The following is a 23,644-nucleotide window of genomic DNA, read 5'->3' as shown; positions in this document are numbered from 1 at the left end:
TGCTATTGACAAGTGTAATTAAATCTATATGCATCTTGAGTGGCTTCTCAATGGTAAACAGGGGAGAGTTAATTAAAGCCCCACTTTAGGGTTAGTGGGGAATCTAGGAATAGGTACAGAAAAACCCAGACTGCCTCGTCACCGCGTCACAGCTGCTAACCCCAACAGCAAACCTTCACCTTACCACTTCCCATCACTGCTGAGAAGCCCCTTTAAATGTTCCCATAACCTTTCCACTGTTTATATAAAGAGAGATAAGAACTCTCAACTTGTGCCACTTCACGCTTCCAGTGGTTCCATATTTCTAGGTTCCACTAGCAAGTCTGCTGTAGCAAACAACTTTAAAGGTGGAAATAAATCTGTGGGCCTTTAAAGAGGCGAATGTTTCACAAAAAGCAGTTCAAAAATTTCTTTTCCTCGTTGTTTGCAATTATTTATGTTTTCTTTAGGATTTTTTTAAATAAAACATGCCTGTTATGTGTGTGTGCAGGCGTGGTTGCTCGAGAGCAAACAGGCAAGACTCCCACTGGTCTTTTCAGGGCTTTATTATCTGTACAAAACATTTACAGTGCAGAGCGCCGTCTCAAGTCCATGTCTGCTCAGTCGCTAGCAGAATCTGGGAGTGGGCGGTCCTTAAACTTTCCCCAGCATAGCAGTCTTTTGACCCCCATCCTACGCCTCCCCTCTCTGCGCATAAACCAACTGCGCAGAGAGGGCGTGGGCAAAGGGGGACCTGCCTCCCCCCCCCCACTTTGCTCAGGCCCGGTGTTGCGACTCTCTCTAGCATCTTCTGAGCCCTGCATCCCTTCCCCACTGGAGGCGGGGCTTCCCTCCTCGCCGGAAGAAGAACTGCTTCGCAGGATCTTCAGAGGCTCCCTGTAACCCAACTGCCCTTCCACCTCTCGCCTCTGAGCTGATGGCAGTGTCCTGACAATGCCTTTAAAGATGAACTGTTAAATAAAACCTCTAGGTGCAGGTTGGGGCAGCTAATGCCTTCATATCCTGCTTAGGAACTTCCCAGAAGCTTCTCACAGGTGACTGAAAGTAAACAGAATGCTGGACTCAAGGGCAGTGGCCTAGCGTGGGTTGCCAGTGCCTGGGGCAAGACAAGAATTGCGCCCTCTAACCTGTGACAGCACCGGCATGGCAACTGCAGCCCCCCACCCACCTTCTTGATCAGTCCCTACCACCCATTTCTCCCTTTCCACCTTCAGTTCAATGTGGAGCATAGCCACTGACCAAAACAACAACAACAACATTAATATAAACAGCAGAACAAAATACGTACCCTTCACCTGATGGAAGAAGCAAAGGAGGGGAAAGAGATCGCGGGAGTGCAATTGTGGGACCAGGGAGGGTGGGATTTGAGGCCCACCCTTTCTCTCCTGAGAGGCACAGGCAGAGGGGAAGGGTATGCTATTTTGAAATGTTGCGCTCCTAATAATTTTGCGCCCAGGGAAACTGCCCCTGGGACCCCACCAAACACTGCTAAAGGGGCTTTATGACACAGTTGTTCCTGTATATTTGGCAAGATGCATTTTCCTTTCAAACTTCACGGGTTTATTGCTGCAAACATTGAGTGGGATACTCATAGACAGGCCTGGCCCTAGACTTTTCTCCTGCCCGAGGCAAAGATTATTTAAAGCCTACCGGACTGGAGAAGAGTCCGGTAGAAGTCTTCATGAGAAGAGAAGACTCCCTGGAAAAGATGTTGGGAAAAATTGAGGGCACAAGGACAAGGGGACGACAGAGGACGAGATGGTTGGACAGTGTTCTCGAAGCTACAAATATGAGTCTGACCAAACTGCGAGAGGCAGTGGAAGACAGGAGTGCCTGGCGTGCTCTAGTCCAGTGTTTCCCAACCACTGTTCCGCGGCACACTAGTGTGCCGCGAGATGTTGCCTGGTGTGCCGCGGGAAAAATTAAAAAAATCGAAAGTTTTTTTTTTAAGTCAAATTTTCGATTGGGGCACCGTCACTAGATGACCCCTGGGGTTCCCTCCCTCCCTCCCGCTCTGCGCCTCCCTCCTCCTCCGGGGAAGCCCTTCCTGGCTCTCGGCCAAGGCTTGGCGGCTGCCACTCACTCACTCGCTCGCCCACCTGTCCCTCCATCCCTGCACCCGGCCTCTCCCCCTCCGTCCCCGGCGCGGGGGCTGCCGGGATCCGTAGTCCCCTCGCCCTTGGGCTCCGCGCCCGCGTGGGGTGCGCGAACTACGTTTCCCAGCGTGGCCTGGCGGGCCGGGCGTTTTGTTTGAAGCGCTCTTCTCCCGGCCATGGAATGAGCGCAGCGGCGGCGGCCGGGCGGGCAGGGGCTCTTCCGCGCACACCCCGCGCAGCCTGCCTGCGCCCCCGCGGAGATCGGGCGGCAGGATGGAGCCCGGGGATCCCCGCGGAGGCGGAGCGGCGGAGGCGGAGGCTGCCCCCCAGGTAGGGCTGCGTCGGGGGGGGGGTATTTTTGCAATGCTGCATCCGCGCCGGAGGGGACGCATCGGACCACGGGGAGACCCCTTGGCGGGCGTGCAAGGCAATGCATGCGTGCAGGCGTTGCATGGAGTGCAGTGCAATGCAATGGCAACGCGGCGCCCTGCATGCATGCATGCAACTTCCACCGGCGCTCCGGACTTGGCAGGTGAGGGGGGTCCCCAGTGGGCGGCAGAGAGAGCCGGGAGAGCGAAGGGGAGCCGGGGGGGAGCAGCGCTGCTCCCCGAGCCGAGCCCGGGGGGAAACTTCGGCGTCGTTGCGCCGGGTGTTGGAAGCAGAGGCTGGCGGGGGCCCCTCACCTGCAAAACCTGGTCGCCTCTCATATATTTCGTGCATTGCATTCATCGCCCGCTTTCTCCTCCAAGGAGCTCCCGGGGGCGCGCATGGTTCTCCCCGTGTTATCCTCGCAACAACAGCCCTGCGAGGTGGGTCAGGCGAGTGGCCCAAGGGAGCACCCAGGGATTGTCCTGGCCCAGGTGGGATGATTTGAACCCTGCTCTCTGCCCGGTCTTCGTCCTCATTTAGCCCCCACATGTGCATGACTGTGCATGACTGAGGTTTCCCCCCCTCGTCTTGGCTATGGTGTGAGTCTGTGCTGTTAATTAATGGGGTTCTGCCTTCGGAGAAGATGAGCCAGCCCTCAAGGAGGTGATTATGTAATTTGCTAGCAATTCATGTCCCTCCCGGCGTGACGCTGCGCGCTGATGTCACGGGGCTGTAATGGTGGTGTGCCTCGAGATTTTTTTCATGAAACAAGTGTGCCTTTGCCCAAAAAAGGTTGGGAAACACTGCTCTAGTCCATGGGGTCACGAAGAGTCGGACACGACTAAACGACTAAACGACAAAACCGGAATGGACTGCCAACTGCATCGTCTTTCAGTCCCGGTGAAATAGGATAGCGAGAGCATCCTTTACCCCAACCGAGGGTAGTTAGCATCAGAGGCAAAGGGCAGGCCACACAGCGCTGCCCTTTAAGACGTGGCCCTATTTCTCCTCTCCCTGCCCCATATCCCCCAGAATCTGCAGTCAGTTCACTCTGCCTAATAGCAGGTCCAGCCCTGCTGATAGAATCCAGCTGTTATGTAAATTGTGAAGCAACAGGAAGAGGCTCCATCAAGGCAGCCGTTTCTGGATCGAATTGTAGCTATTGTTTTCCTTTGGCCGGAGGGGGTGCTGCCAGCCCTTTGAGCCTTTGCCTACCTCGCTGTAGCTGATAAAGACTGGAGCCTCCGTCCGCAATTGAAATGGTCTCGCAGTAGCAGCCAGCATTTGCTGATGCTGGAACCACTGCTTTATCCTCCAGGCTTAATTTGAGCCAGTGCTCCCCAGGGCTTAGTCACAGGTCCAGTTTGCAGTCACGGGCTCCAGGGGGCTGCCTCCACAGCAGCTCTCTGGGTTTCTTTTCTTTTTAGGACTTAATCCCCGAGCACGAGACGATAACAAGTTAGAATCTGATGCGGCTGCTTACCGAAACGATAAAATCCATCAATTGTGAATGCTTTGAGAGATGGCTAAAAATGTCTCCTGATTAACCAAGGCAGGTGATTTTACACACACACACACACACACACACACAGATTTCAAATACAGTGGTACCTCGGGTTACATACGCTTCAGGTTACAGACTCCACTAACCCAGAAATAGTGCTTCAGGTTAAGAACTTTGCTTCAGGATGAGAACAGAAATTGTGCTCCAGCGGCGCGGCGGCAGCGGGAGGCCCCAGTAGCTAAAGTGGTGCTTCAGGTTAAGAACAGTTTCAGGTTAAGTACGGACCTCTGGAATGAATTAAATACTTAACCCGAGGTACCACTGTACAGTGATACCTTGGTTCTCGAACTCAATCCATTCCAGATGTCTGTTCGACTCCCGAAACCGTTCAAAAACCAAGGCGTTGCTTTCAATTGGCTGCAGGAGCTCCCTGCACTCAAGCAGAAGCTGCGTTGGATGTTCGGCTTCCGAAAAACCTTCACAAACCAGAACAAACCAGGGTTTTTGGCTTTCGGGAGCCGATTTGTTCGTCACCTGAGTCGTTTGAGAACCAAGGTTCCACTGCACAAGTCTTTATATTAAAAAATAGAAAACAACGAAAGATGGCAAACACCATATCAGAAGAGGCGCCCCCTCCTGTTAAAGAGAGAAAGAAGGGAGAGTGTCTCATGGAAGGCAATGCTCCCCGAGACATAGGTGGTAGTGGCGGCTGGGGAACCCCCAGAGGAACCCCCAGGGTGGAAAGGCTCAGAGCCTGGGGATTGGTGGTGGACCAACGAGTGGTCAGAGGAAGAAGGAGTGGTCTGAGAGGAGGACGAAGCTGAAGAGGCAACCGGGTTTAGTGAGCAGGAAGAGGCTGTAGCAGAGAGCAGTCCAGAATCAGGGGCAGAAGTGGAGGCTGGAGGACAGGGGAGGTCAAGAGGCAGAGATGAGGCAGGCTGCCGAAAAACCCAGGGGTTCTCTCGCTCCCGCTGCGTCCAGCTCCCCTCCCCGCTGGTCGCCCAGAACCCACAGAGGTACGAAGACGGCAGAGCAAGAAGAGACAAGATGATGGAGCCTTAGGCTGCTGGGAAAGGAACTGGGGAGGAACCTTAGATAGCGGTGGGAAGGCAGGGACCTTCAGTCCTCATTGGGGCAAGACCCACAGGGCAGAGTTGCAGTGATCACTAGGCTTGCCCTGCTTTGGTTTCTTTGGATAAAGAGTTAACTTCACTGACACTGGGTGGTTTATTTCTGACCTATTACTGACTCTGGCTCCTGACATCATGTCCCACCTACTGACAGCTCCAGCCACACCTACCAATACCTGACCACCCAACCACCACAACATATGGCTTTTAGGGTCTAAAAGGTTGCCATCCCTTGATCTGGAAAAATAAGTACCTCCCCCCTCTCCCCACCTTCAGAACATAGGAAACAGCCTTCTACTAAGTCAGACCAATTGATCCATGCATTGCAGCGGGTTGGACTAGATGACCCTTGTGTCCCTTTTGACTCTACCATTCTATGATCCAATTGGTAGCTCAGTACCATCCACAGCAGCTGGCAGGCCCTTTCTAGGGTTTCAGGCAGCGAGCCTCTCCCAGCCCTACCTAGAGATGCTAGGAGTTGAACCCCGAACCTTTTGTACGCAAAGTGTGTTGCTTCACCACTGAACTGGAACAAGTGTTTCCCATCCCCCTCGTATGCAAATGTATGCAGATTGGAGCTGCGATCCTAGGCACGCTTACTTGGGAGCAAGACGCTCTGCACTTGAACCCAATAGACACACACAGGGTTGCCGTACTAACAGATTTTTTAAAAAAGAAAAACAATTGGGAGGGTGGCGCTGTGGGTTAAACCACAGAGCCTAGGACTTGCCGATCAGAAGGTTGGCGGTTCGAATCCCCACGACGGGGTGAGCTCCCGTTGCTCGGTCCCTGCTCCTGCCAACCTAGCAGTTCAAAAGCACGTCAAAGTGCAAGTAGATAAATAGGTACCACTTCGGCGGGAAGGTAAACAGCGTTTCCGTGCGCTGCTCTGGTTTGCCAGAAGCGGCTTAGTCATGCTGGCCACATGACCTGGAAGCTGTACGCCGGCTCCCTCGGCCAGTAAAGCAAGATGAGCGCCGCAACCCCAGAGTCGGTCACGACTGGACCTAATGGCCAGGGGTCCCTTTACCCTTTCCCTTTAATACCAACTAGGATTTATACAAAGTGCCCAGATGGGCTTTATTCATCTTCCTATCTCCTTAAAAAACCCCACACACTGTACACCTGAGCCCAACCACCAAAGACACAGGAAGCTAGTCCTTTGATCCAGAAGTGTTGCATCTCACATCGGCTGCGAATGCTTTGCAGTTGTGTCTCTGCCAGATTTGTTTGCTGTTTGAGCACTGATCACAGAGAGAGGTGGCTGGTTGTACTCTGTTGCATGCCTCCGCTTGTGTGTGTGTGTGTTCGCGGGAAACAATGAGGACCACAAAGCAGAAGGGAAGAGGCGACGCTGTGCCTCCTACCTGGAGCAGCGGAGAGGACTGATCTCTTGTAAGCGACACCATCTCCCTCCGTGGCGTTTATCAGCCAACTTTCCTGCAGCGCAGCACCGTTACCATATAATTTTCCAGCTGAACCTAGCGAGACAGAGAGCAACACCGAGCCTATCGTGCGCCGGCTCTCATGTGTCGGCGGCGGCACGAAAGAAACGCCGGCCCAGGGAGGGACGAGGGTGAGGGGAACGGAGGCGGCGGGTGACAAAGCGCCAGCGAGAGACTGGAAATTGTATTCCACTGATACGCCAAGCTCCTGCGTGTCTATTTATGTTTCTCTGTCTTGTCGTTTGTCTCGCTCACTCTGGCTGGATTTTCAGGGGATGACATCTCATTATAGCACCACTCTGGGAGAAGGAGGCGGCGGAGATGAAAAAGAGGGGAGCCCTCTTGTGCTGTGCTTCTCTCCCCCCCCCCATATCTCTGCTGCCTTTGCAGGCCTTTTGCAAGGAGACCTGCCTATCATTAGAGCACATTTCCAGGGAAAGCAGACCCTCCGAGTGTCCCTATTTTCCAGGGACAGTCCCGGATTTACAGAAGCTGTCCTGGTTTCTGATCTGATCCCGGAATGTCCCGCTTTTCCTTAGGACGTCTCTATTTTCATCAGAGAGGGTATGGAGTTACGCAACCCCTGAGCCAAGGAGATAAGTAACTACACAACCTTCAGAAGACATCTGAAGGCAGCCCTGTATAGGGAAGGTGTTTTTTTTAATGTTTCATTATGTTTTTATATACGTTGGAAGCTGCCCAGAGTGGCTGGGGCAACCCCGTCAGATGGGTGATATACAAATAGTAAAATGATGCTGCTGATGGTGGAATAGGATGCTCCTATTTTCATCGGTGAAATGGTAGAGGGTATGCAAAAGGGGTGGGGAGGACTGGTATATAGAAAAGGTCACAAACACCAGATACTGAGAAAAGCATGGTGGCAGTGGAGACTGCGAGCCAAGATTGGAGTGCTGGACAGGGCAGATAAAAGGACAGAGATAGGAAGAGATTTGATGCATGGAAGAGAAGGAAGTCGCCAGTAAGTTTTCTCCCCGCCCTCTGGCCAGAAGTAGCAGCCAAGCAATTGATATGCCTTAGTGCCCAGCCTCTGCAACGGGAGATAAAGCTCTTTCCGCGTTGCCTTGAGATGTTTGTGCTGCTATGCTCCACTGCAGAAGGATGAGCCTGACTTCCCCTTCGGCAGGTGCCAAGCACCTTGGTTAACTAGTTAGGCTCCAAAATGCTTGGCGATGCTCTGGGCCTGGGAGTGTAGCTGGCGGGGGCTGGCCTCAAGAGAGCCAGTGTGGTGTAGTGGTTGAGAGCGGTAGACTCGTAATCTGGGGAACTGGGTTCGCATCTCCGCTCCTCCACATGCAGCTGTGGCAAGCATGCACCACTCTGGCAAGACAGTCTATGGGCAGGTAGGGTCTCAGCCTGCTTACCAGATGGAGCTGGTAGACAGCTGCCCTGGACACAGAATTGTTCTGCACCTCTATGGAAAGCTATGAGTCCAAAATGACTCCCAGGCTGCGCACCTGGTCCTTCAGGGGCACAGTTACCCCATTCAAGACCAGGGAGTCCCTCCCAAAACAGTACTTCTTGTCAGAATTCAGCCTCAATCCATCAGCCGCCATCTGTAATCTGTTTTAACTGTTTCTAGCTCTGAATTTTAAATTGTTGTATCCGGTCCCGGGACCTGCTGGCGAAGTGTAGGCATTCCTCCTTCTCTATATTATTATTAAAATTTGTATACCGCTCTATACCCGCAGGTCTTAGGGCAGTTCACAGGATAAAAATCACAACATAAAAACATAATACACAAATATCATGATGCACTGAGTGATACACTCGGGTGTGGCTCAGGATTTTTCAAAACATCAGAATCTGGAGGAACAGCCAAGAGCTAATACAGCTTGATTCGATCAGGGCTGAGTTTCAAAAGACAGCCCTGGAACTTGTTCTGAAAGTCTAAGCGCTGGCATAGAATATGTGAAATCATAATATGCTTCAGAGAATGTGCAGAATGTTTTCTGGTGGCCAACTGGAACGACTTCCAGTTTGAGGAACCTCTCAACGGGAACGCATCTCCTTCTCCCAGGAAAGCTGGTAATTGGGATTATGGACCAGGCGTAGTCCCCCGTCTTGTGGATTCCTATACAAATGGGTGCTGTGCATTCAGTTTCTCCCCCGATCTTGCTGTCAGGGCTGCACACTTGGCGTTCCTCCCCCTAGAAAAGCAGCCACAGGGCCTGTCAGCTGTTTGGAGGACTGGAAGGAAAGCATTTAGCTCCATGGATGATCAATACGATTGCTGCTTTCCTGGGAGGGTTTTACGTGTGCACAACGAGGACCATGGTTTATAAACTGGGTGGGGTTAGATGTGAACCTATGGCTAGGAGATGCAGCTGCTCAGCAAAGGGACAAACGTCTGCTTGATCCTATCTCCTCCTCTCCATTCTGTCCTACGGTCGCATTAGCTAATGGTTTAATTTGGGGAGGCAGCCAAAACGTTGATCCCTATTCAGCGGGGCTCTCTCCCTGCTCCGAAATGGTTAAGAGAGAATTGCAAAAGCTCCTGGCTCATGTTTAGGGGAAGGCGTTTGGGGCACTTGCTCCTACTGATCTGACCCCATAGATACCAACAGCTTCTGGTTCCGCTCTTCCTCTCGGCTAAGACATTCCCATCGCTCTTTTATTTTGCCGTTTCTCCTTAAAACGGTGCCTCAAAGCGGCTTGCGACAAAGCAAACGGCACACAATGACATCAATTAAACAGAATAAAAGCCAGGAGCAGAACAAAACAAAGCATAATCAACACAGGGAGATTAAACTTCAAACCGAAACAAAAAGCAATTTTTAAAAAATGCAGGGAGCTGCCTGATACAGAGTCAGAACATCGGTTTATCTAGCTCTGTACTGTTGCTGAAATGAATGGCAGAAACCTTCCAGGGTTTGGGGCAGGAGTCCTTCCCAGCCCTCCCTGGGATCTTTTGCATGGAAAGCAAATGCTTTGCCACTTAGCTACAGTTCTCCTCTGAGTCTTAGCAGGGTGGGGGCCAACTGAGCCCTTCTAGAGGGGGGAGTTCCACAACCTGGGTGCCACAACTGAAAAGGCCCTGCCTTGTATCCCAACCACTTGTGCCTCCGAAGAGGAATGGAACGCATTGCAGGGTCTCGGATGTGCAATGCAGAGCGGGAGCAGGATTTGAATGGGAAGAGCCTAGAGGAGGCGATATCTGGTTTTCAACACTGCGATCTATCACCAGCCTGAACATCACGATATACCAATATATCACAATGCCTGAAATAAGGATGGAACTATGCAGAGGCATTGGCTGGCTTCACGGTATTTCCCGCATCGTGATTTTTGCTGGCGCCTGCTCTTGGGACTCGCTGCCTCCTGAAGGAAGGGAGACCTGAGCAGGCAGAGTTAACAGGGGCTGCAGGAATCGAGAGAAGCATTGGTTGCCTTCATGGTTTCCCCCACATTGTGATTTCCGCATAGCGCGCACACACACACAAAAACTCATCATGATTCGCAAAACAGTGGTACCTTGATTTTTGAACGTAATCCATTCCAGAAGACCGTTCAAGTTCTGAAATGTTCGAAAACTGAAAACTCAACAACCGACAGCTAGGCCTCAGGATCTTGCACTCAGCAGAAGCTGGGTGGCATGTTCGACTTCCAAGGCGTGTTCAGAAACCAAGGTACCACTGCATATTGCCAGGTCAAAACTTATGAAACCAATATCACAATATGGACTTCTAACTCATTTGGATGATATATTGCCGAGTCCGAACACATCATGATTTGCGATATATTGCCAGGTCAAAAATGATGAAACCAGTATCACAATACACTGGTACCTTGGTACTCGAACGGCTTAGCTCCCGAACGATGCAAACCTGGAAGTAAGTGTTCTGGTTTGTAAACATTTTTTGGAAGCCGAACGTCTGACACGGCTTCCGCTTGAGTGCAGGAAGCTCCTGTAGCCAATCAGAAGCTCCGCCTTGGTTTTCGAACTGTTTCAGGAGTTGAACGGACTCCCGGAACAGATTAAGTTCAAGAACCAGGGTACCACTGTATAGACTTCAAATCGATTTATCACCCAACCCTAGAATAAATTGTCCTCCAAATATCCTGGTCCCATGCTGTCTCAGTATAGGTGTGTTGACATACGAAGCAGAAGGCTTTCCCTTGCCTTTAAAGCTGGGAGCTCCAAGCTAGCCACCAACTGTCCTTCCATGGCTGAACATAGAGACTCATTATGAAAAAGTCTCAGCCCCACAGCTTTGTAGACAGCCAGCATCATGCTACTGCTGAATGTAAGCATAGCCAGGAGAAGCTGGAGGTAGCAGCTGTACAGCAAGTGTGATCTAACCACTCAGGACGCTGAAAGTATGCATGCAAATCTCCAACCGATGTGGTATTCTGCCCTGTGCCACCTCCCCAGCCCAGAAGACTTTTGCTCCTTCAGGGTATGTTCTCCCTAAATCCGGGCATCTAACTCCTCAAGCCACAAGGAAGAAGGCACATTTCTGCAATTGCACCACATTAGTGCAGAGATCAAGACTGCACTCAGCACTCCGTAACCAGAAAGAGACAACAGATCATACATGTCTTTTCCTTTTCTATTTTTTTTTAAAGAAGCCCTTAGGGAAATAAAAGCAGGCTTGATTGCTGGGGAAATCTTGAAAGCCAGCAAGGAGATCCATCACCCCAGTGGTAGGACAGTGCCTGCACAATGTAACACCCCCCCCAAAAAAATATTTCTCTGCCCCGGGTCAAATTCTGGTCCATGCCCAAGTAGTCATCTCCCACCTTGACTGTTGCGGCAACCTCAACTTCAGACTTCCTCGTTCCCTCCGTCATCTCGCTTCTATTCCAAACCTCTGCTGTCAAAAATATTTACCTCTCTTGTCACTCAGAGCATGTGATGTTCCTTTTGGTGCCTTTTGTTGGCTTCCCATCCCCTTTGGGGTCCTTGTCCTTACATTTAAAGAGATCCGTGGCCTTGCCCCACCTTGCTCCCTTCTGCCTCTTTTGTTTTCCCTCGTTATATTCCTGCTCCTTTGTATTCTCTTTACGTCTCTCCTCCAGCTCTCTCACCTTCTCAGCCTACTGAAGGTCTCTCCCCGCTCTCTCAAATGATCTCTGCCTGTTCCCCCTTGCTGCTCCTTACATGCGCAGCTGCCTCTCTGTGATGTGTACATGGCATCACCGCTCTCCTTTCCTTCAGATCCATCCTCCTCAAGCCCCACTTCCCCCACACGGGCCTTTGACTTATCCTCTTCATCTCCATTCCCAGTTATAAACAAGGTTCAGGTAACAACAGCTCACGTTTCTCTTTCACTCCCTGTATTGTTTCCAACTACCTCGGTTCTCAAACATCTTGGTTCTCAAACTCCGAAAACCTGGAAGTAAGTTCCAGTTTTCGAACGTTTTTTGGAAGCTGAACATTCAATGCGGCTGTCAGCTATTGTTTCCGGGGCGCCTGCACCAATCAGAAGCTGTGCCTTGGTTTCTGAACATTTCAGAAGTCAAATGGACTTTCAGACCTGATTAAGTTTGGCACTTTTGTTTTTGCTATTTATTTTGTGTTTTTGTTTTTGAGGCTTTTTCAATTACTTTTTGTGACTGTGTGGAACCCAGTTCAGCTACTGATTGCTTGATTGTGTGACTGCGGAAATGGATAAAAGTCCCCCATCCAAACAATGACTATCATCAGTGCAGGTAAGAAAAACAATTATTTTAAATTTTTATCATCTACAATTCCGTCTTATTTATTTTATAGTACAGTACATAGATAACTGCTTTCATTTTATGGATCAATGGGCTCGTTAGATAGTAAAATTCATGTTAAATTGCTGTTTTAGGGGTTGTTTTTAAAAGTCTGGAACGGATTAATTCGTTTTGCATTACTTTCTATGGGAAAGTCCGCCTTGGTTTTGGAATGCTTTGGTTTTGGAACGGACTTATGGAACGTATTAAGTTTTAGAACCAAGGTACCACTGTATCTGTAAGTTTTAGTCTATAAGCTCTATAAACAGATACCCATCTCTGTTGCCCAGTACTATTTTCTAGAAAAAAAGGTGCCAGAACTCACCATGAACACCTCTCTCATTCTCTTAGAATGGCAATAGCACCCACCTGAGTTCCGGCGAGTTCCTGCTTAAAAAAAAGCAATGCCACGGTGTTGCCTATATAATCCTGAAAGGTACCACACACACTGACAGCCCAGCAGGGGCGGCCCAAGACATTTTGCCACCTGAGGTGAACCACAAAACGGCGTCCTCCCTGCCAGGGAAGAAGGGAGGAACAAGGGAGGAATAAAGGTCCACATCGGGATCTGCTGTCCCTGTTGATCTTGCTGCCTGAGGCAGTCGTGTCAGCTTGCCTCACAGGTGAGCTGGCCCTGAAGCCCAGTCTCCCTCTCTCTCATTGCAAAACAATTATTGCCAAACAAACAAACAAACAAACAAACAAACGCAGACAACTTTGTTCAATTTACACACTTGATACTTCCAGCTCCATTATGGCAAGTGGAATCCCAGGCAAGCCCTTGGTGGCAAAAAGCTATCTGGAAAACCCACCTGCAACCAGCCAGAAATTAGGAATGGAATATCATGAGACACTTAATCTCAGGGTTGTGTGTTTGAGCCCCACATTGGGGATTCCTGCATTGGGGGGTAGACTAGATGTCCCTCATTGTCCCTTCCAACTCTACAGTTCTAAGATTCTGTGCAGCCATCTCTTACTGAGTTAGCCCATCCAGCTCAGTATTGTCAACAGTTGCTGAAAGTACTGTAGCTCTCCAGGGTTTCAAGATTGGAGTCTCTCCTTGTCCTTCTTGAAGGTGCCAGCGACTGAACCTGGGACCTTCCGCACAAAAATGTCACACCATGGAGCTACGACCCAGTATAAACCATTGGTTACTTTTAGTGCAGAGTTTAGACATCCCTAGCTGTACCATATAGACCATGTGGACCATATGGACCATAAAGAAGGCTGATCGCTGAAGAATTGATGCTTTTGAATTATGGTGCTGGAGGAGACTCTTGAGAGTCCCATGGACTGCAAGAAGATCAAACCTATCCATTCCAAAGGAAATCAGCCCTGAGTGCTCACTGGAAGGACAAATCCTGAAGCTGAGGCTCCAATACTTTGGCCACCTCATGAGAAGAGAAGACTCCCTGGAAAAGACCCTGATGTTGGGAAAGATGGAGGGCACAAGGAGAAGGGGACGACAGAGGACGAGATGGTTGGATACTGTTCTCGAAGCTACCAGCATGAGTTTGACCAAACTGCAGGAGGCAGTGGAAGACAGGAGTGCCTGGCATGCTCTGGTCCATGGGGTCACGAAGAGTCGGACACGACTAAACGACTAAACAACAACAAGCTATAAGGTTTGCATCCTAACCCTTCCTCTTAACCCAGTTTGTGCATCTGATTGGATCAAATGGATGATCAATGGGCTGAATATGCTGCTTGAGGATGCTGGTACCCACATCCCTGTCACTTTCAGACTTTATTTTTTCTCTCTGTAGTCCTCCTGTGGGGGTAGCAATATATTTTAGCAGTCACATAATTCTGCCTCTTCCCCTGCTCTCATTAAAAACAAAACTCCCTTGCTAGGGAGCTTGAGCCATTATTGCAACTGTCCATCTTGAGGTGGAGGTTTTAAGTGACTTGGTGGCTACACTCACGACAACAGAAGCCTCCCTATAGTTTTTGTGCTGCTTTCCTCTAGGTTGAGGCAAACAAGCCCTGTCAGTCTGACGCAAAAGAAGCCACAAATCGGGCTGGCTGCCCTTCCGCTTTCCCCCAATCGCATCTGAGGCACATTGCGAGATCCTCTGCCCGGTAGCCGTCTTCCAGATCTGATAAAGCATTGCACGCAACGCAAGCCCATCCGCTTAAAAGCTCACATGAGTCACCACAACAATCCAATAGCACTGAGCATCAAAATAATTCAGATGGTGAACAGACAGGCATGGTGCAAACCCCATTCCATATCAAGAGATATACAAATTTCTCCCACATCTTATTGGGACTGGGGAGGGGAGAATCAAGGCATCTCTAAATCTTGTTGTGGTATCCACAAAGACAGAAATCCCTGCATCAGCACACAAACACACTCTTCAGAAGTCTTAGCCACGTCCACCACAAGCCCTCAATATGTCCACACAGTTGCCACAGATACAATCAACTCAGGTTTAATGCACACAGCCCAAGACTCCAGCAAGGTCTCAGCTCTGCCGAAAAGAACAAGGATATCTGTTATAGGCCCTGACTGATTTCGGTCCTTCGTACATGGTTTGTGTCCCTCTGCCCATCAGAGATAACACGCTTCTGGTATATACACACTCTCTTACTCTTGACAGATTTTGGCCTCTGTTTCATCTCACCTGCCATGGACAGACTTTCCCTCCCCACCCAACACGAGCACCAAGCCATGTCTACCAGCTGTTTCACAGCAGTCAAAGTCTTTTCGCTTTCCAGAGACCGGATCCGAGAAACAGCAACTCACCACTTTGAAGTCACTGGGGTCACACGGTGTCCCACGGAACGTGCAGGCAAGCAGCATTTCCTGGATGTCGTGGCCGGCTCGGTCGGAGAATTCCCGCATGTTGAAGGGTTTCGGCTTGAAGTTGCGGAAATTGGCCTTCTCCTGAAGGATCTCCAGCTGCTTCTCGTCAGCCATTTGGGTGTCTGGGATTTCGTACCTGAAGGAAAACACACAGCTCAGTCCCAAGGGGAGAAATGGGTCCATTCGAGTCTCCCCGTTTTGCTGGGTTGTTTGCTATGTCCACAGGGAGCCACCATGCCCTCTGGTGTCCCTGTGCAAGAGAGGAGCTGATGGAGGGCAGTCTAGGAGCACTGCAACGTGGAAGGGTAGGGTCTGAAGTATTCTGGGACATTGCCATTACAGGCAATCGACTGTGAGAAGCTTGCAGCACACAGACATATGTGCAATTAAAGCATGGTGTAATTAAAGCACCGTGTTACCTCTGAGATAATATGCAGCGGGTCTCAATTCCTTCCAAGAGCAGTCTGGCATTCTCAAGACTATGCTGTTACTTTTCTCTTTAAAAACTGCAACTGCAACTTGCAAAAGTATAACATCTGGGTGGGTTTTTTTTTTTTTACATGAGTAACAAATATTTTGTGCTACAGAGATGAGGGCAAAAAATGTGGCGGGGTTTTCTTTCTCCTTCCCCCAAACATATCTTTGCTTTCTTTCTTTTTTAGTTAGATCTTTTTTTATAATACAATATATGAATGTTTGCTTAAATCTATGCCAGTTGTGGAATTTTCTGCGCCTGATGGAAAATTTGGGTTATTTTGGCTTAGGTTTTTTTTTAATTATTATTAATTGCAAACCGACTAAATCCCAGCATATGGATCAGAAAGAAATTTGGCTTGGCAATTTGCACTTCTTGAAACAGTTTGTGAACCAAAATGCAGCCATCCTCTGACCTTCATACCTCTCCAACTTTTGTAGTGGTTCTCCAGGAGTAGCAACAACAAAATGTGTTTTTAAGGTTTGATATTTTACTATGTTTTATATATGCTGTAAACCGCCCAGAGTGGCTGGGGAAACCCAGCGGGGTATATATATATAATATATTATTAAAGATGCATACATCAGGTGATTGTGTGCATAAAAATGCATATATTCATGATAACATGCAAACGATACGTTATCTTTAGGAAAATGGCTTGCAAAAAGATACCGATTTGGAGAAAAGTGCACGAGACTGCTAACTGACTTTTGCGAAGACTTTTGCGCAAACTAAGGCAGAGATGTGGAGAACCAAACTTAAGATTGGAAAAATAAGATTCTAAAATTGACAGATTCACCCATCTCCACTGCTCTGCCTGTGGACTCTAAGTATTTCACACCTTTCGCTTCCCCTAACATGGGTGCATCTGCCCAGAGTTCAGGTTCATTTCTGGCACATGAAATCTGTGGGAGAATTCAAGCATCCCCTTTGTGGTATGGGATGAGCCTCTTCCTTATAGACAACTATGATGTCAGTAGGGCATGTAACGGAGGAATTCGGTAGTGGTTGGGGCCAGTGACATCTGCAAATGTAGCAAATGGATTGGCCTAAGGAGCCTATATGGTGGTGCCGTGGGTTAAACCACAGAGCCTAGGACTTGCCGATCAGAAGGTCGGCAGTTCGAATCCCCGTGATGGGGTGAGCTCCCGTTGCTCGGTCCCTGCTCCTGCCAACCTAGCAGTTCGAAAGCACCTCAAAGTGCAAGTAGATAAATAGGTGCCGCTCCAGGCAGAAATGACTGGCAGAATCCAAGACCAGGGAGAAGAGTCGGTGGAAGAAGATTGGAAGAAATTTAAAGACTATCTACAGAAATATTGTAAAATGAATGAATGATAGAATGATGTTGGATAGCAACTAAGGGGTTTCCAGCTGTAATGATCTAAGAGAATATGGAAAAAGGGTTATAAATGGGTTAAAAACTAATGGTAAGGAGTTGCTGAACCAATAAATTGAAGTGGAATACAAAAAAGGGAGGTATGAGGAGGTCCGGGAAATAAGCTAAAAGAAAATAAGTAAAAGAAAAAATGTATGTCTTTAACTGTTTTTATTTTGTATTTTTCTTTTTCATTTTCACTGTTATATTTCAAAAAAATTTAATAAATATTTTATTTAAAAAAAAGATAAATAGGTACCGCTCCGGCGGGAAGGTAAACGCCGTTTCCGTGCGCTGCTCTGGTTCACCAGAAGCGGCTCACTCATGCTGGCCACATGACCCGGAAGCTGTACGCTGGTTCCCTCAGCCAATAAAGTAAGATGAGCACCGCAACCCCAGAGTCGGTCACTAATGGTCAGGGGTCCCTTTACCTTTAAGGAGCCTATGGGAATGACAACACATAATTTGGCTTCTATTGTTATCCTCACACAATCCCTGGAAGACCCAGACTCAGGACTGTGCCAACATCTCAGATGCTGAAGCTCACTAGGCATGGTATGTCCCTGAAATTTGGTGGTTCCTATTTTTCTTGCTGCTAACCAGTGTGTAAAAGTAATTTCTTTCTTTCTTTGTGGAAAACGGTGAATGTTTTGGGTTGGTTTTTTTAAAAATAAATGATATGTCAAGGCTACTTTATTGATATCTGGCTCTTACATCCAAAATGTCCCTTTGCGGAATCTGTTTTATGAACATGTCTGCAAAAGTATAGGGAACCTTCTGTTTATTTTATTCCAACGGCAATAATGTGCTCCGCACAGTTGTTGCTCTCCACTTCCCTTGTGTGTTGTTGTGTTTCAAAACTTAAGCGCATCTTTTAAGAAATAAAACATTCTTCTTCAACCAGGCCTCTGGCTGATCAATATTCTACAGCCTTTGAAATGCAGCTGTGGAAAGGGGAGGGGGTTATTGTTTTGTTGTTTGGGTTTAATTATTTACTGTGTTTCATCTTGTGTCTTATTCTGTGAACTGCCCCGAGATCTCTTGAAGAAGGACGGTACATAAATTTAACAAATAATAAAATAGTAGTCAATAAAAATAAATGATATGCCAGAAGACTGGGAAGTTCCTGGAGCAGACAGGCACAGAGGAATAGCCTGGAGGCAGTGGGACAACTGGGAAACTTTAGATCCTGGACAAAAAAGATCTTATGGGATGGCCTCTCTTTAGGCCACAGGTTGCCAACATGCACCCTGTGATTGTACATGTGCCCACAGAGGCCCTCCCTGGTGCCCACAAGGCCTCCTGCCCTCCTCCCATTGAAAGAATGCTGTTGCAGTATTCGAGGAACTTCAGTAATAGTTGAAAGGTAGATATAAGAAATTAGCTATATTAAGAAAAAGTTTAATTATGATCAAAGTGTGTACTGGCAATAAGCAATATGAAATTGAAATATGGAATAGACGGGAGTTAGGCCTTTAGTGTTAAGACCAATATATGTTTTATTTGTTAAGAAAATTATGTGTCTATGGTTATTCCTGTGTGTAATTTGGTATTTGTGTTTTTTTTCTTTTTTCTTGCTGTATCAATAATTAAAAAAAAAGGGGGGGGGGAGGAAATTAGACTTGAAAGAAATATTCCATTGTAGCCAATATTGCAGAATGCAGGCTGTGCTTGATTGTTGTGTGTGTGTGTGTGTGTTGCCCACAACAGTTCTCCAGTTTGCAAAGGTGCCTGAGGGCTCCAAAAGGTTGGCAACCCCTGTTTTGGATGGTACTAAACTTATTGCAAACTCTGGCAAGTCAGTTCTGCTGCACTGGGGAACTCCCCTGGTCCTTCTGCTCAGTGGGGTCCTAGACTTTTGCACCTTCAAATCCATCCCACCGTTACCTAGAACGAGTTGTCCATTTATTCATAGAGTGCAGCTGATCTGGGAAGTTTTTATCAGCCAGCAGTACAGGGCTGGCTGACTGGGGTCACCCAGTTCCAAGGACCAGGAGGTTTCTAGGTTATGATGCCAGAGTCTCAAGCTGCCTGCAATAAGCTCCTCCTCCTACCAGTGGCCCTAGTGGTTCAAGGACCAGGGGATCAGAATCTGTCCCACAGCGCCTGATAGAAATAAAAGATACCACTTTCAGAGACGGCTAGGGCCAGCCGCAAAACTACTCAGATGTTGCTCAAAATAAAATAAACCCAGTTCTCCAACAGGAAATCTCAAACCAAGCCAATTTGACAAGGCATGTGTACATTTTGCTTACTTTGCATAAATGTGATTAATTGTGTGCAGTGTTCTGCATCACACACTGGATCGTAATTTGAAATATTTTTGCATGGAGCTGTGCATTGGGAGAAAGGTGCAGCAGGGAAGTTGCATGGCTGAAGGAATATAACTGGAACCCATGGGAGTAGGCAGAGTGAGACCAGCAATTATGACAGGCCTTGGGACTTCACATTGCCGGCTTTTCACGAGACCTCACGATCATTAAGGCTGGATGAAGAGATGTGGCTCCACCCCCACCCACAATATTACTTACTACAATTCTCAGAAATCCAGATTCATCACCAGATGGCACATTTTGCACATAGAGAACTGCATTAGAGAACCATCGCTTCAAACATGTGCACACACAGCCTGCTGCTTCTTCCTTGCTAAAACCCCCTTGCCAAGAAATGATCGCAAAAAGAAGGGCATTGCTTATGTTACTTTCGTAGACCAGGAAGCCAGAAAGCTGAGCCCCACTACTTGAGACAACAGCTGCCAAGCCCAGTCAAAAACTGTGGACTTCTGTTCCAGAGACCATGAACATCCAGAGAGACAAGCCAGGAGGAACAGCATTCTTTTAGCTTGCTGGTCCATTTTGATTTGGCCACTGCTGGAAGTAGAATGGATCCGACCATCAGCCTGACCCTGGGCAGCTGTTGCCTACAAAATGCCCCATTTTAACTTATGGGTTGTGCTGGCACAAGATGTAGAAACAGCAAATAGCTTAGACAGCTCGGGGTGAGGAAAGAGAAGAGTTATTAGACAGATGCACAGAGGAGACGTCTATTACAGCTATTAGCTCTGACGGCTAAATAGGCCCTCCATGTTCAGCTGCAGTTATGTCACTTCATTAATACCAAAAATTTGGGACATTGATACCAGGGATGGGCTGCTGCCTTGTAAGTTTCCCAGAAGCTTCTGGCTGGCCATGGATGGAAAAGGAACTCTGGACTAGGACTTCTTGTCCAATCCAGCTGGGCTCTTCATATGTTTCTTATGCTCTGAAACAAGCGGCATCTGCCCAGATGTTATGGTACAGTGGCCTTTTAAATAAGGAGTAGGCTTTTAAAAAAAGGAAGCCCCATTCAAAACGGACCATTCTGCACAACACTGCCTTTTTATACAGCCCAAGATTCTGGTCAACAACAAATCAAAAAATCAGGCACCGGGTAGGACAAGATTCTGCCATACAGAATGGATTTACAACATCCCCGTTGAGTCAGAGGGATGTGAGAGCATTTGAGCGAGCTGAATTCTGGGCCATCCTGACTTAGAAACCCATGCAAACTTAGCAACAAGACTTTCCTCCCTCCCTCGGCGGTTGGGAATATAATTGGACCGCGATGCACTGCCAAGGAGTTGCGATTCTCTCCAGCAGAGGGCAGAGAGGTGCCTGGATGAGTTGCGGTGAAATGCACATGGGGGTTCTTCCTTAGGGTTCGTGCTCCGGAGCACTTAAGAGCAGCCACTAAAACAAGCAGAGAGCGGCTGTAGCACAGCTCTGCTACAGAGACAAGGCAAAGAAACTCCCGCTGCATAACTCCTGTGCTAGCCAGCCTTCCAGAAAACCCAAAGGGTCTCTTGCCCTCTCGCAAGAGCCACATACAGGTGTGAGTTTTAGTGGCCTTATCCCTGGATCTCCTTGAACACACCTGCAGGGAACTGTAAGGGATCGTGCCTGTAAGAATGCCAGGGTGGGGCCTTCTTCAGGGCCTGTCCAATTGGTTGTAAACGTTACCCTGTTCCCATAGGGACCGGCTCTGTTAAGTACCGGGAAGAGTGTGTGTGATGAGGCTTCAGACACAAAAGCGTGAAAAGCTGCATTGAAGGAAGGAAGCAATCAGAAGTGCAAGCAGTGCTCACAGCTGTATCCACAGTAGGGGGATAAATCCGTTTTGAAGAGCCTTAAAGGAACATGACTGAAAAAAGGGGCGCCTGGTGCCACGTTGCCAGGGGTGTTTCACCCGCATGTGCAGCACTTGCAAGGAGCCACATGTGTGGCATGCCCAGCGCATGCCACTGGATCTAGCCTGACGTAGGGCGCTTCTGGGCCTGCGGTGTAGCCTATGCAAGTGGCCAGGCATACAAAAATGCACATCTTGAAAGGTGTCAAGCTAGCAAATTCCAATTACAGCCAACTCCCCATTTATGCACCCGTCCGGGAACTGTGTCCATAGAACACACTTTGGTGCACAAAGTCCCCAAACACACACACCCCACATCGGGTGCACAACATGCAAGGGCCACAGGTGCCCTAACTGTTGAACGCCAACCCGCAGCGATGTGCGCTTGGGTACCCCGCTCAGCGGGCACGGAGGCCCTGCGCCATCGCCCAACCGCCGCACTGGGACCTACCGACTATTGAGGAGGGCCAGCAGCTCACCAGCGTGGTACAGGTCATTCTTGGTCACCCGGCTGAAGCGGAACTCGTTGAGGTTGCAGAAGGTGACGGCCGGGAAGGTCATGTGGGAAGTGGCCACTTCGTCCAGCTTGGTGACGTGCGGGTAGAGGAAGTAATACTGGATTCTTTCGTTGCACTCGAAGACCAGCATGGCCAAGGAGCCCAGGAAGCAAAGGGTCCAGAAGACGCGCTTGGCGAAGAAGCGCTCGTACGAGAAGATGTGCGACAGGCCGTGCAGCGTGGAATTGCTGGCGAACGCCTCGATGCTCACCGGCTGCCCGTTCTCCACCTCCTCCTCGTCCACCTTCAGGTCCATCATGCTCAGGCCTGGGACAGGGAAGGAGAAGCAGATCTGTGGGGAGAGACGAGAGGAAAGCGGCGACGCCGGGTGAGCGCCTGCCCTCTTCGGATCCCTCCACACCTGCTCGGGAAGAGAGCGAACCCCGCCACCTCCCCTTCCCCGCCTCCCAAGCCAAGCCGTCGTCTGGGGGAGAGGACGAGATCGACGCCGAGGCGCCCTCCCCTTCCTCTCTGGCTCTTCCCGGTTCCCGGAGAGCACCCCTTCTCCCGGCTGCCCCTTTAACCCGGGGTGTGTGTGTGCGCGCGTGTGCTGGGGCTTTATTTCACCCCCGGCTCCATAATCCACTTTGGCCACCACCTCCCTCCCTGCGTATTTGTGGCGCCCCTCTGGAGGCTTCACCAGGGGCGAACAAACCTAGGACTAGCCCCCCACTCCGCCCCCATCTCCCCAGCGTAGCCACGACTCTGGTGTGTGGGAACCCCCCCCCCATTCCTACCCCACCAATTCCCCTCCCCACCCCGCGCGGTCCCGCTTTACGCGCCGAGCATGCAAACCTGGAAGCAGGGCCAGCGTCGGCAGCCGGGAGCTTGCGCTCCGAGGGATGGAATGCTCGCCGGCTGGGCTGGCCGTGCGGGGCTTTTGGAGAGGCTGCGAAGCGCAAAGGCGCACGGCGAGAGCACCAAGGGTACCCGAGCCCAGGCGGCACCTGGCGGCGGCGGGGAGGAGGAGGAGGTGGCGGCGGCGGCGGCGGAGAGGATCCTCCTCCTTCTCCCTTCCTGGCTGGAATCAAAGAAAGGCGATCGGGGCCGGAAAGCAGGCAGCTGAGCGCGACTAAGCAGCGGCGGCGGCGGCGCGTGTCTCGGTGCCAAAGCCAGGCATCCTCTCCCCTGGTGGCGAGCGCGGCGGCTGCTCCTCGGGGCGGGGCGGCCGAGGGAGGGAATCGCGCCGGGCTCCGAGGCAGGAGGAGGAGGAGGATCCGCAGGAATTCGCCGCGTCTCCCACGGGAGTCAGGGCCCAAGTGGGCTGGCAGGGCTGGCTGGCCGAGCCGGGAGCCCCTGCGAGAGATCGCCGGGTGGCGGCAGCAGCGGCGAGGCTTGGGCGCCGTGCGAGTGTGTGAGTGCGCGCGCCTGTGCGCGAGGAGGAGGAGGAGGAGGAGGAGAGCGGCTCGCCGCGCTTGGAGGTGCCCAATCTGGGATTGCAGGGGGCGGCGTAGGGTGTGCGCGCCAGCAGCAGGAGCTGTTGCAAGCTGAGGCCGGGGACATGTGTGTGCTAGAGAGAGCGAGAGAAAATCAAGAGTCTTCCCCGCTCCCCCAGCGGCCTCCCATTCACGTTTTGCTTTTTTCTCTGAACTGATGCCAAAGTCCCGCGTCGTCGGCCTCCCTCCCGCACGCAGAGCATTCAGAGACCTATTCACGCCATCATTCATTGCGCTTCGGGAGCTCACACGAGCTGACGGTTCGCCCAACGCCGGGCATATTGTTAAATGGTGCTCCCCCGCCCCACAACCCTGGGGCACATAGAATTGTAGGTGCGTGACCCCGAGGATCATGTAGTCCAACCCCCTGCAATGCAGGAATATGCAGCTGTCCCATACGGGGATCGAACCTGCAACCTTGGCGTGATCAGCACCAGGCTCTATCCAGCTGAGTTAAGGTAAAGGTAAAGGGACCCCTGGCCATTAGGTCCAGTGATGGCCGACTCTGGGGTTGCAGCGCTCATCTCGCTTTATTGGCCAAGGGAGCCGGCATACATGTGGCC

At 50.1% G+C, this 23,644-nt stretch overlaps 1 protein-coding gene across 2 annotated transcripts in view; it reads right to left on the bottom strand.

Annotated features, from left to right (window-relative positions):
• The window catches only part of ASIC1 (acid sensing ion channel subunit 1), a 232,981-nt gene extending 209,879 nt beyond the window's left edge, over positions 1 to 23,102 (bottom strand). Inside the window, exons 1-3 of one of the 2 annotated variants that reach the window (XM_083490150.1) lie at positions 22,441 to 23,102; positions 21,540 to 21,912; positions 15,015 to 15,210 (exon numbers count right to left, since the gene is read on the bottom strand). In XM_083490150.1, coding sequence (XP_083346276.1) covers positions 15,015 to 15,210; positions 21,540 to 21,904 — 561 coding nt within the window. In that variant the 5' untranslated portion in view covers positions 21,905 to 21,912; positions 22,441 to 23,102. Of the gene's footprint in view, positions 1 to 15,014; positions 15,211 to 21,539; positions 21,938 to 22,440 lie in introns of both variants that reach the window. The other variant, XM_083490149.1, reaches the window with a different exon arrangement.
• Positions 23,103 to 23,644: the final 542 nt, after the last annotated feature.

Source organism: Podarcis liolepis (genome assembly GCF_965112155.1).
Source record: "Podarcis liolepis genome assembly, chromosome: 2".
NCBI lineage: Eukaryota > Metazoa > Chordata > Lepidosauria > Squamata > Lacertidae > Podarcis > Podarcis liolepis.
The sequence above is the reverse complement of the archived record's forward strand: the minus strand, read 5'-3'. Positions and strand labels throughout refer to the sequence as shown.